A 12,886-nucleotide genomic window follows, 5' to 3' on the forward strand; every position below is an offset into this window, starting at 1 on the left:
GAGTAATTGTATTGTTCAGTCATGAAAATCAAAAACGTTCGTTTGTTAATTTAAGTAATATGAGAGAATATTATAAAAATCAAAATGTCTCCAAAATTATTTAAATACATACCCAATTTGTAATTAAGTATCCCTTTCCATAAAGCAACTTATTCCTCTTTTTTTCTTAAGAAGTGATATTGCTGTTCTGATTGGAGAACCATTCACGTTTTTCAACATATCTGCCTTAGAAGTGAATGCATTTTATATGGAATGTCAAATTGACATTTTCATTTGACAATTGTGTTTTTGTTGCATTTGCTCAGATATTTCTAAACCTCTTTCTTTATTTATTTTCCATCAAAATTTGCAAAAATTCTACGTAAAATCAAATTAACCCTAGAACACCGCAAACGGAAATCAAAACACAAACAACTAACATTAGCTGGGAGCACATCAACACTAACAGCGTTCAGCAAAAGTGAGGCGATTACGACCACAAACGAATTATCAAACGAGAATATTTATCCTCCAAACATGGATACCAATATAAATCGTGTGCTAAATCAAACCTTGCGTCATCCATTGCATGGACTGTTATTCAAATACACCAATGTAATGAAAGGTTTGTCCTTGATTAAAAAACCATAAAAGTGCTTAAAATTGCATAGACATAAACATTTACAGGTTGGCAATACCGCTGGTTCACGGTGGATTCACAGACCGGTACACTGAGCTATTATTTGTGTGACTCTTCTTCGACTGGTGATGAATCAGCACCATCGGCACAGGTGCTTGCTGGCGCTCCACGCGGACAAGTACATTTGGCAGGCGCCGTAGTTTGTCCTAGTGATGAAGATTCGCGCACCTTCTCTATCGGCTGTGCCTCTGGCGATACATTGAAACTACGTGCAGCTGACGCACGTTCGCGACAAGAATGGGTTGATGGATTGCGGGCAGTTGTGGAGAGTCATACGAAAGCTATGGATATAAGTAATTCATCAACACTGCCACCACGAGAGCTGTTGGCCGCTTCGGATGCAATGGTATCAGCGAGACAAGCGCTCTACCTAACCGAACAATGGTGAGCAAATATGTGCAAGTAATGTATACTTCGTTTTATATACATTTTTTTTATGCAATTTTCTAGCAATGCCGCATTAGCGCGTTCAATCGAGAATATTGAATGTGCGACTTTTTCGCCGACAGACCCGGATTTACTTTTGCTGAAAGCCATTTCGACGGCCAGCACACAATGTTTGCATCAGTGTTTGAGCCTATTGCAACGACATGAAGAGACTCACAGCACTAGCATGGAATCTGCAGGTGTTTACTAAGCGAGCAATAATAATATTATTATTGGTAACACGATTATCGATACATACATACATCTAAAACTGTATTTTGTATAATCAGCTCTTTTCCATTTTAAACGTTTAAAAATTTACGTTATCACTAAGCGTTAATACAGCTACATAATATATAACATACAAATAAGACACATGTATATACCACATTGCAATATATTGCATTAAACGATACTTATATAATCATATAAATTTAGGTACTAAAACATTCAAAGAAATTAAATAAACGCACACTTATTAAGCCAAAAATTGTAACAAAAATCATGGTTTGTATTTTATCGTCGTGCGTGTGCTTTACTGTTATTTTCGAAAATAGTAATTTTTCGTACTTTCATTTTTACCGCTACAACAACAACAATAAGAACTTACTGTTTTCGCAACCCGGAAATTAAAACACAATTTTCATTTTCCATCTCTTTGTATATTTTACTGAATAAAATAAAGTTATTACGTTACTTAGCTGCAATTACAGTTATAATTATAATACCATCATTTAATCGTTCATCGTTCGCACATAATTAACTTAGAGAGTTTATCCTTATGTTATTAAACTAATTGTTTCCTTTGCATACCACTTCTGTTGCCCATTTACATAAAAACCGCATCATACATTTAAGAATCTTCCTTTGCTGCACAACTGTGTTTAGTGGGTATTCGGGAAAATTAAAAAAAAAAAAAAACACACTTTGCTGACTTGTTTTTTCTGGAGTAAATACTATATTTTTGGTTTGAGTTTTGCTTACACATACATACATACATATAAGTACAGTTAATATTTTATATACGGCAAGAAAACATATTGTGTGTGTGTTTTACATTATATTTTGCAGTATTGGCGCTCCCATTTGACGGATATTGTGACTTTGAATTGTTTTTACAATTTTTGTTGTCGAAGTTCGTAATTATATAGGGGAGTTGAGTGTGTGCGGAAACAAATGTATTTGCTCTAATTTTTTTTTGGGGTCAGCAATGAAATGTAGTATTAGTTTGGACCAAAGTGGGATACCAATAAATTTTTTTTATTATTTTTAGTTGCAACATAAGCATTCACTCACATTTCCTTAAGCTTGTGGTAGACAAGTGGTTACTTAGTACAATGTCGCTGTGTTGGTTGCTGAAGACTTATTCTCCTTAGTTTATGTCTTATGCTGCTTTAAGTTATTTTTTAAATGTGTCTATTGTTGATTATGCTTTTGTTTTGTGTTTTTTTTTTGCTTACTTTCGGTAATACAATTTATTTAAAGTTTCGTTTGTTCTATTTCCTTTCTTTTTTCTTTTTGTTTTTTCCACAGTACACAGTAAACCAGCACCGGCTGTATGCAGTATGCTTATTTGACAATGTAGACATGAACGGGTTTGATATTTTCTTTAATTAATCGATTCAACGCAGTTTGTTTAAAAAACAAAAACACTTTTCCATGTGCTTGTAATATAAATTTGACTCTTAGAATTATTATAAGATTTAAAATAATACTTACCAAGAATTATTTGTTTTTTATTAATATTTTGAAAAACAGTTTCTCAATTTCAAAGCAAAAACCAGAAAAATTTTTAGTTTCGAATAACACATACATATGAGTGAAATATCAACCCATACAAACAAATAATTTGTCAAGTAAGCATATTTACATTAATTGTTCTCCTTAGCTGGTTCTCTGTGTGCACTATGTTTGTTTCTATTGTATTTATGATTCCAGGTAGTGACCGCTAAGTACAAAGCTGAAATCAATTGTTGTTTTTAGTACATAATTAAGCTAAAGGACTTTCAACTGTTTCTATTTGCTTGAAAAACATTAAACTTATGTGAGCTTTATTATTTTTTATATAAAGTTTATATGATGATTTAATTTCATGTGTATGAAGTTTTTCTCCCTTTTTTGACATTTATAGTTTACATATGCTTTTTGTGTGCTTTGACAAAACAAAAAAAAATTGCGAAAAACTATTTAATTATTTGCCTAAAATTCGATTTTGTTTGGGCCGAAATATTTTCTTCATCAAAATATTAGGTACTAAATCAATTTGTTAACTGTTTATACTTTTTAAGTTCATCTATCCGAAAAGTTTTATATAAACATATAAAAATGTATTATTTTCACAATTTTCCTTATATGCAATACGTTTTGTAGCTGTGCATGAAATTGGCAAATTTTTGGTTAGGAAATATTGAAAAATTTAATATAAGTGCTTGTAGGAAAAAAATAAACAAATATTGATTGGAAGAAGGCACTTTATACAAATTTTGGAAATAAATAACTTCAAAATGGTTTCCATGATTTTGTTTTAATAAATAAAAGAAATGTAAAATTATTAAATAAAATGAAAGATGAAAAATAATAATAAGTAAATAAGTAAAATATAGACTCAAGAAGTTACAATACCCTTCACAGGGGCATTTCTTATAGTATAAATCAGCTCAGCTCATCATGCTGATCGTTTATATACATACATCAATTTGTTTTGTAGAGTCTCTGACGTTTCTTAAAGTACCCTGTTCAGGGTATACATATTAAAAAAATTAAGTTATAATTAAACAAATATAATATGATATATTTTGTATGATTTGTGCAAATATAGTAATATTTTGGTTATAGAAAAGGAAAAATATTAATTGAAATATAGTTTCATATTTTGTTTAACCAAAATGAACAAAAAATTGTCATGAAAAAATTAGTAAATAAAAAATGAATAAATGTATAAATGTATAAATAAATAAAAACTACATTTTTTAAAAAAATTTAACTAATTTCATAACCTTATACCAATTTGCCACATTTCACGAATTCGCACAGTTTGCATAAAGATCAGTCTAAAATTTTGCATTTCAATATAAATTTTGTCGTCTTTAATTTTGTTAATTTTGCTTGTTTTTGTTTCTTTTGTTGTTCCTAAATTTTCCTAAAATTCCACAAGTGTATAAATAGTAAATTTTTGTCATACGCGCTTTGTCATCATTTTTAATAATACAATAATAATTAATTTACATTATTTGTTTTTAATTTTTACGCTTTTTCCACTTTTATATTTTTGAATTTCATTCCGAAAGGCATTTGTTGCAATTTTGTTCGCTATAATTATAGTTTTTTTCGTTTTTCATTAAAAGGTCCTAAACATTTAATTTAATTTTTACTTCCGTTTCTTTGACTTTTTTTTGTTACCAAAAATATTTTCAATTTAAAGCATAATTCACTTTTAAAAATTTTGTTTCTCCAAATTTTATATTAATTTTGTACATTTTTTTGTATAAATATGTAAATGATAATATTATTCTTCATAAACAATTTCATTTAACTGAATTGGGCACACATTTCGAAATACTTCATGTTTTTATAAATATTTATGCTTCTTTTATGTTTGGTTAGTGGGTTATGTGTATGTTTTCGTCAAATTGTATGCTGGGTTGGAATGTATTATACTTATTGAGGGTATACTGTACAGTGAAACACATACACATTGTATTTAAATATGAAAGAACAAATGACTTAATGTTTAAGAGATCGCTGCATTGTAGTGAGTGAAATATTCTACATAGCTACTATTGATATTTTCAAAAACAATATAATTTAAACACTAGGGGAGTTCGTGCAACGAATTTTGTCATGTAATCGAAATTGTTTCAAAAAAAAATTAAATTTTTCGAAAGATATAGACAATTATTTATGGTGGTTGACTGTAATTCCAAATCCAATTTTACATAGTTCGGCTATTGGTTCTATATTTACCAATTATTTTCATTAGCTGAATAAGTGCGGAAGGCCAAAAACAATTTAACTCATTCTGAAAAGATTGAGTAAAGGCTCCGAATAAAGATTTCATGATTTTTGATCTATTTAGCACTTTATTCAGCTATCATTTTCACTACTGACTGAAAAAGTATAGAAAGCCTCTTGTGGTATTGTAATTTGAAGTTTTAAATATTTATTACCCAATGGTTAACCAAAATTTGTCACACTTTACCAAAGTTTCGATATTAACATTTTTTAAGTCGTTGCTTGAGTACCCCTACTGCATGTAGGTACATTTTACACCCAAACATAACGTAATACGTGTATATTTATTATTATTGTTTTTTTTTTTGCATTCTAAATATGACATATTTCTATATTTTTTACTTAGGAAGAAAACTCTTATTTAGTTTACATACTAAAAATAAAAATGTTTCACAAACTTTCGAAAAGGATTTTTGTCGATATTTTTATAATGTTGTTTTTAAATAATTTTCGAAATCAAATTTTGTTAAATTAAAATTTTAACCCAATTGCTGTGGTGTTAGCGATGATAATTTTGTATTTGCTCTTAAGACTTCTGATATAATTATTTTGATCAGTATTTGTTCAAAGAATTACTTATATTTAATGGTAAGCAAATTAAAACCCTAAATAGAGATTATTTTATAAATAATTTTGTGTATTTGGAGGCAAAACGTTTTGAGGTTAAGTATAAACAGAATAGAACTTTTACGATTTGTAGGATATTCTGGTAGTGGAAAACGTCAAACTTGAATAGAAGTTTCTGTGGAAGGAGGGGGGGAATCGCTGCCAATGAGGCTTACTTTCAAACGGGCAATGAAGTTGTAACATCACTCGGTCAAGTGTATCGATAATAGAATATTAAATCGAAGAATAGGTTTCTAAAGCTTTGAACAATGTGTGTGGCTTTAGTCTAACCGTTTTCACTTGTCCAAACTTTTTTATTATAAGTCGTATTTTCGAAGCCGAGGTAGGGTTATTAGATCCTTCTTTTTGAAAGAATTTTCGTAGTTTTAAAGTAGAAAGTATAAGGTTGACCATTGAGGGTCTTACTAGAATTGGTCTTAGGTCAGTTCATTCCGGGTAGAAAACTATTTTTCGTAATGAAGGTATGACGGTATTGTAGCAAATGAAGAGTGTGAGTAACAGTTTAACAAAATATTAAAAATATTTGCTTGCCTATCGCTTCTCTGGATCGTATGAAACCAGCGATGGTTTGTGGCACTAAAGTTCTGAAAATAGTTTTGTCCGCGAACGCTTCATTTGCGATGCAGAGATCTCTAGAAAATCAAAGTTTGGAAAGTTTAAAACGATTCAGGCAAAGATTTCTGATAAAGGGTTTTTTATGATTAACAAGAGTAAAGAACTTTAAAAGGACAACGAATTTTTAACACAAATTTCTATGACATGAAAATTTCTCTCCCAAAAAAGTTTGCCTCCAAACTGGTTGTTACAAATAAATTAAATCGATTAAACCTAACGACATCTTAACTAGGAAAGTATTTTGTTTATTCGCTACTTGTCGTGATAGGTTCGATTTTTATATTACTGGAACTTATATTACCGCTCGTTGCACTCGAGGTAATGCTAACATCCGCGTGACTGCCGGACATTGCCGGCGTCGTCACTGTGCTGGTACTGCTAACATTTGTGGAGGACGCCGTTGTGCCTGGAGGTGAGTCTTCGCTAGCGCCCACCAAAGCTGCCAAGTCTTCGGAGAACAGACGAGTTGGTGAGTAAGCGCTGCTACGCGTTGTCTTATAGCCCATATCCAAGCCTAACTCGGTGAGTGTAGAGTGTAGGTGTGAATTGCCGCTTGGACTGCTGCGACGATGTTCGAGCAACGATGTGGGGGAGGGGCATTTCGCTTTTGTCGCTGTGACACTAACACTCGCTGATTGGTGGTGTTGCTGGTGTTGATGTAACTGTTGTTGTTGTTGAGCTTGTGGCTGCTGGTGCTGGAGTTGGTGCTGTTGGTAATGTTGACTGGAAGATGATGTTGCTGTTGCTGATGCTGAGCCTGCGCCATGATGAGGCATGGAACTAACACCGTAACCAAATCCGTGTTGTTGCTGCTGGTGCTGTTGCTGATGATGCTGCTGCTGCTGTTGTTGCTGCTGTAATGCTTGCTGCTGTTGCATGTGTAGGTGTTGCAACTGATGCTGTTGCTGTTGGCTGAGTACACCGGTTGGATCGCAACGACCCATATGCAGCGCCATCGCCATGCTGGGTGGTAAGTTCGGCGGGAGACCGGTCAAACCAGGACCGCAGGGCGATGGAGCATGCCGCGGTCCAAGCATTGTGCCCGCGCTAGGGTTCGATGTGGTACTCAACGCAGGAGATATGCTTGTCTTTGGTAGCGGTACAGAGCCATGCACACCTGGTGCAGAGCCACCAGTCCCAGCCGAAGCTGCGGCGGCTAAATGTGGTTGCAAATGCGGAGGTATATTAAACAAACCAGGACCCGTAGGACCCTCCGACGGATGTTGATGTTGTACGGCTGCAGCCAATTGCATTTGCTGGCGTATATTGTGTGCTACGGCGGCCACAGCGGCAGCGGTGGCTTCTTGCGACATCTGATCACCGGTAGGTGTGGGCACACCATTCGGACAGGGACCACTCATACCAGGGTAGTTAAGCGGACCATCCTGAAATGGAAACATGGGCTAGAAATACTAATGTAGTTAGTAATGCTGTGAATAACCAGCAAAATTGAAGGTAGTCCGACACTTACCGAGTGCCGACCATAAGGTAAATGTGGCACTATGCTATCATCTTTGAGATCCTTTGCATCGCGGAAGACAACTGTCTTAATGACACCCTTAATATGTTCATCCGGCCAAATGCCAAGCAATATGCGCTGCGGACGACCACGACCCTTTGGTCGTAAATCCGGTCCACCATCAATGGAAGGGCCGAGCATGTTATGCACACGATTCGCATACAATACAAATGTCGGGTAGGGTATGTCGTATTTGCGTGCCGCCTGCGATAGTGAGAGTCCCTCCTTGAGTACGCTAAATATAGCCTCGGCCATTGTTTCGGGGCGCCACGACTTCAGTGGGCCACGTTCACGGAAGCGCAGGTGATGCATGAGACTTTGATTAGTGTTCCAACATTTCTGCCACATGGATTGCAATTGATATTGATAGCTGTCTGCTGAAAAAATATATAAAAGCAGATTGTGACGTAGTAAGTCAATTGTAGGCTATGAAAATGCATATTTAGACAGCTTTGTTTTAAATGTTTTTTAAACGTTAAGTTTATGAGGTTGAGACTTCGTATACATACCTGCAATTGTCGAAGAGCTTGAAGCGCCCATCCAAGCGTGTGAGTTCTCCAACATTTTGGCCTAGAAAGGAGATGTAATTTGCTATAGTTTGACTTGAAACTCGGAAAATATAATATATTTATTTGCTATGGATGATACTAGAAAATCTGTTGCAACACATCCAGAAACACTTTCATAAAATATCCTCTCCAATCTGCCGATGAAGAACACATATATTATTATTTTTTCCATTCTACTTTAAAGAGGAATAATAATCGATATCGACAAGAGTTAGTAGGTGTCTACAACAATATAAACGTTTTATATCGCTTTCCTAATTCATTTGATTCCTTGGAGAGATTATGTATTAACGCCGTCGATGGTAAGAAATTTATATGAACGGATTTGCCATTTTCTTCTCTTACACTGTACTAACTCAAAGAAGTAAAGATAGCGTGCTTGGAAATTGTCGTATAAGAATTAGAGAGTATATTCTCAATATTTCCTTTAGGTCGACCGTTAATAAACATTGAGTAGAATACAGAAATACTATATTTGACAAAAAAAATGTTGCTCTGTTCACAAAATGCAAATTAGTTCCTCGGTTTTTGAAATATCGATCTGAAATTTTGGCCCCGTCCTTTTCTTGCTAAGAAGCGGTTCATTTGTCGGCACGGCCGATATCAGATCACTACAGCATATACATACATGTCATACAATTGAACGATCGGAATCAAGTGGCAAACTTTTTAATTTTACGAAATATCTTCACGAAATTTGACCTAGATTATTATAACGGTGCTATCTCTGAAGAAATTGTTTAGATCAAGTCACTATAGCATATAGTTACCATACCAACTGATTGCAAATCTTCTTGTAGGGAACCTTTTATATTTGTTAAGAGTATTTATATCTTCGATTTTTTTTTTACTTAGCTACTCTACCACTCGACAGGAGCGTCTTCATCTATCAAGTTTATTCGTTGTACAATGGTTCTACTACTGTGCCCAAAAATAAGGAGACATTGTATTTATTTTGAAAATTCTTTATTTATTCTTCCAAATCAATTTCATCCCCTTCAAAGTAATCCCCTCAAGATGCAATGCGTCATAAGTGCATTTTTCAATCTTCGAAACACTGGTTGCAGTCACTTTCCGGGATGGCCTTTAGTTCCGTTTTCGCCGCGGCTTGAATCTCCTCTATCGTATAAAAATGGTGTCCCCGGAGCGGTCTTTTGAGCTTAGTGAACAGCCAGAAGTCGCACGGCGCCAGATCAGGTGAATACGGTGGTTGCGGAACGATATGGGTTGAGTTTTTGGCGAAATGATCACGAATTACGAGGGCAGTATGGGATGGTGCATTATCGTGGTGTAAAAACCAAGAATTGTTTTTCCACAATTCCGGCCTTTTTAGGCGGATAGCATTACGCAAACGACGCATAACGTTCAAATAATATTCCTTGTTGACTGTTTGACCTGTTGGAAGGAATTCATAATGCACAACACTACGATAATCGAAGAAAACAGTCAAAATGACCTTGATTTTTGGGCGACTTTGGCGCGATTTTTTTGGTGTCGGCTCTCTTTAGGCACGATATTCGCTCGATTGATCGGTTGTTTCGGGGTCGTAAGCATAGATCCAAGTCTTATCGCCAGTTATAATGCGTTTCATGACACCCTGGTAGTCGGAAAGCATCGTTTCATACACTTCAAGGCGACGCCTTTTTTTCCAAAAAATTCAATGTTTTCGGTACCAGTCGAGATTTGGCGCGCTTAAGGCCCAAAACATCCTTCAAAATGGTATTGGCTGAGCCTTTCGATATGCCAACTTCATCAGCAAGGTCTCTAATTGTTAATCGGCGGTTTTTCAACACCAAATCTTTATTTGTTGAACGTGAGCTTCGTCGGTTGAGGTTGATGGTCGTCCTGGACGCTCTTCGTCTTCGACACGTTCACGGCCGGCTTGGAACTCACTATACCACTTGTAAACATTTTTTTTAAACATAGCCTCATCACCAAAGGCTTTCTGCACCATCCTAAACGGTTTTTACACTTTTAGCAGCTCACAAAACGACACGTATCTCAAACACTAATGAATATTTTGACATGAAATTTGACATAAATGTGACTGACAGTACTACCAACTTAAAAAAAAAATAATTCTCCAAATCCTTCGATGCGCGCAGTTTAAATTCAAAAATTATTTTTTGGGCACAGTAGTATGTGCCGCCAGCTAATAATTTGTTTACATTGTCTTTGCCTATGTCCCTTCGCAGATTTTCTCTCGATTGTGGCAAAAGCGTGGGAGATATCCGCAATGACAAGATCCTCATGTCTGTAACCTTGTCTGGTATCAATCAGTTCGAAGAGGTGCAACACTTTGCACATCAAATATTTTGGCTGAAACTGAAGTCAAATTTTGTAGAAATACTTAAAAATGTAGTGGATCGGTAACAGGCAGAAGAGAGGAAGAAGGAAAGCAAAAACATATCAGATCAGTGTCGAAAAAGTTTAAAGTAGGTTGGGTTTCCCAATGGGCAAAGATGACAGGAAAAACTGCAGGCGATCTGAGGTAGGCAAGAAGAAGGAGAGAAGATGGTTGAATCTTTAAAGTTAAAAAGCTGTTTATCTCGATTTCCGGAAAAACTATGAGTCCTTTGAAAAAAGTTGAAATAAAAAATTAAAAATTGTTTTGGTTTTTTTTAGATTGGGAGGTTATGTGAAATAAGTAAGAAAGGGCTAAACAAGCAAGAATCGGCTACAAGTGAACCTTTTATACTCTCAGGAAGCCATTCAAATCGTTCAGTTTTTACCCCGGCTTGAAAGGCAGAATTTGCCCATATGAAACAACTTTAGAAAGTCTGAAATTTGAAGTGTGTGTAGACTTGTATAATAAATTTAAGATATTTCTGTTTGGAATTAAAAAATATTTTGTAGAAAAAACGTATCTTTTATAGCGAAAAGACGTTGAACTATCGTACCACCCTCACATGCATACATTCATTATTGCTGCTGGATGTGCACCGCTTGTGATTTGTCACACTTTTCCAACATTCATTGACTTGTTAAAATCGACCCACATGCATATTGTACTTATGTAAGCAAATATAAGAGTATGTTAATAAACAAATACTGCAAATGCAAGCAGTTCAAAATAACCGTGTTTGTGCATATGAGTGTGTTAGTGCTTTGCGCCGACAGACCCTAACGAGTTACCCCAGTTGGATAAAAAATGCAGGCAAACAAATCACCGAGGTGCAACGCTCTCGCTCAAGCCACTAACGCTAGCAGCAGAGCAGGTGCACATGTGTGAGTGTGTGCGGGCGCTCAAGTAGGCAGCCAATACACCAATATATCAATGTAACAATGTGAATGACTGCAGTTAGCAATAAAAGATTCTCAAGTTTTAACTAAATCGACTAATTGCATAACAAAGTAACATTTTACACAAGTGCAGGGGGCGGTGGGGCGCAGTTCTGTACACCAGGGCTTTTCAATATATTCAGCTCTCGAGTGGCGAAAGCCAAGAGAAGTAAGGGATGGCAGAATAATTTGCAATTTCACTTAAACATTTAGCATAAAAAATACAGGCGAATAAAAGGAAAACTTTTTTAGTCGAACAATTAAGCCAAGCATAACTGGTAATACTCATGTGTATGCGCGTGTGTGCTGTTGAATTGTTGTTATTGTTTTTAGTATGGCACATATATTTACATATGCATGATTATGACGTCTCGTGCTACGCCCCCATCACTTAAGCGCTGTAATATGCAATTGTTGCCAGAGCCAAACGAAATAGCGGAAGTAACAGGCAGAAAAAAGCAGCAGAAGAAGCACAAGTAGCAGAGCAAAATGTGCAAAAGTGGCCGCAGCAGTCGCATACCCTCATACAACCGACCCGCTATGGCAGGCATAGTTCAAGAAGTTATCGAGAGCCATGGCACCTCTTCAAATGTTATTTACATATTAGCAAATAAAATTGGTGCTTACACACATATGCACACATTCACATACACCTATTGGCTGTAGGTGCTTGTGGCTGCATGCAATAATTATTACAAATACATAGATTAGAGCTAGCGATTGTCTGCTGGATATTTCCGCAAAGCTGCCTTTCTTCTGGTATTGCTTGCACAGTCACACATACAAACATATACTCACACAGGCACATATATTACCATCTGCACACTGTTACCACTTGCAAATGCCATGCGAGCGTGCCTTTAAGCATTTTTAACGTAATGACAAAGTTGTAAAGCAATACAACAACAACAACAGTAACAGGAGCGCAATTTCACTGCATTTTAAATAATTGCTTCATTATGCGATTTCGCCACAGTGCTGGCGATTTGTTAGAATGTTATGGAATAAATCTATTTTTATATGTGCATTGAGTGCCTGTGCTTTGCTAAAAGAGGAATGAACGAAAAAAAAACTACTCATACGCCTAGTGGGCACTTAGTAAGAACGAAAATGACCGAAAGCGGAAGTTGAAAGTTGCTTTTGTGTGTTGCTGGCAGA

General features: G+C 35.6%; 2 protein-coding genes across 4 annotated transcripts in view; one reads left to right on the forward strand and one right to left on the reverse strand.

The window, feature by feature from the left end:
• The first annotated feature begins 266 nt into the window (after nucleotides 1-266).
• On the forward strand, nucleotides 267-1,817 carry LOC105232775 (oxysterol-binding protein-related protein 11). Its single transcript, XM_011214599.3, has 3 exons — nucleotides 267-604; nucleotides 667-1,063; nucleotides 1,130-1,817. The coding sequence occupies exons 1-3, from the start codon at nucleotides 517-519 to the stop codon at nucleotides 1,314-1,316; spliced, it is 672 nt and encodes a 223-aa protein (XP_011212901.1). The 5' UTR covers nucleotides 267-516; the 3' UTR covers nucleotides 1,317-1,817.
• Nucleotides 1,818-5,290: 3,473 nt separating this feature from the next.
• Nucleotides 5,291-12,886, reverse strand: part of LOC105232774 (protein bric-a-brac 1) — a 173,877-nt gene continuing 166,281 nt past the window's right edge. The window contains exons 2-4 of one of the 3 annotated variants that reach the window (XM_029552995.2): nucleotides 8,387-8,447; nucleotides 7,830-8,251; nucleotides 5,291-7,761 (exon numbers count right to left, since the gene is read on the reverse strand). In XM_029552995.2, the coding sequence (XP_029408855.1) occupies nucleotides 6,604-7,761; nucleotides 7,830-8,251; nucleotides 8,387-8,447 (1,641 nt within the window). In that variant the 3' untranslated portion in view covers nucleotides 5,291-6,603. Of the gene's footprint in view, nucleotides 7,762-7,829; nucleotides 8,255-8,386; nucleotides 8,448-12,886 lie in introns of all 3 variants that reach the window. The other 2 variants (XM_029552996.2, XM_029552994.2) reach the window with 2 other exon arrangements.

The sequence above is a fragment of the Bactrocera dorsalis genome, chromosome 5 (genome assembly GCF_023373825.1).
Source record: "Bactrocera dorsalis isolate Fly_Bdor chromosome 5, ASM2337382v1, whole genome shotgun sequence".
Taxonomy (NCBI): domain Eukaryota; kingdom Metazoa; phylum Arthropoda; class Insecta; order Diptera; family Tephritidae; genus Bactrocera; species Bactrocera dorsalis.

Bases quoted from the DNA above. Each gene is read 5' to 3' on its own strand.
- LOC105232775 (XM_011214599.3), top strand. From the start codon at position 517: ATGGATACCAATATAAATCGTGTGCTAAATCAAACCTTGCGTCATCCA. The intron at 605-666 runs GTTTGTCCTTGA...AAACATTTACAG, and splicing joins ATACACCAATGTAATGAAAG to GTTGGCAATACCGCTGGTTC. The intron at 1,064-1,129 runs GTGAGCAAATAT...GCAATTTTCTAG, and splicing joins CTCTACCTAACCGAACAATG to CAATGCCGCATTAGCGCGTT.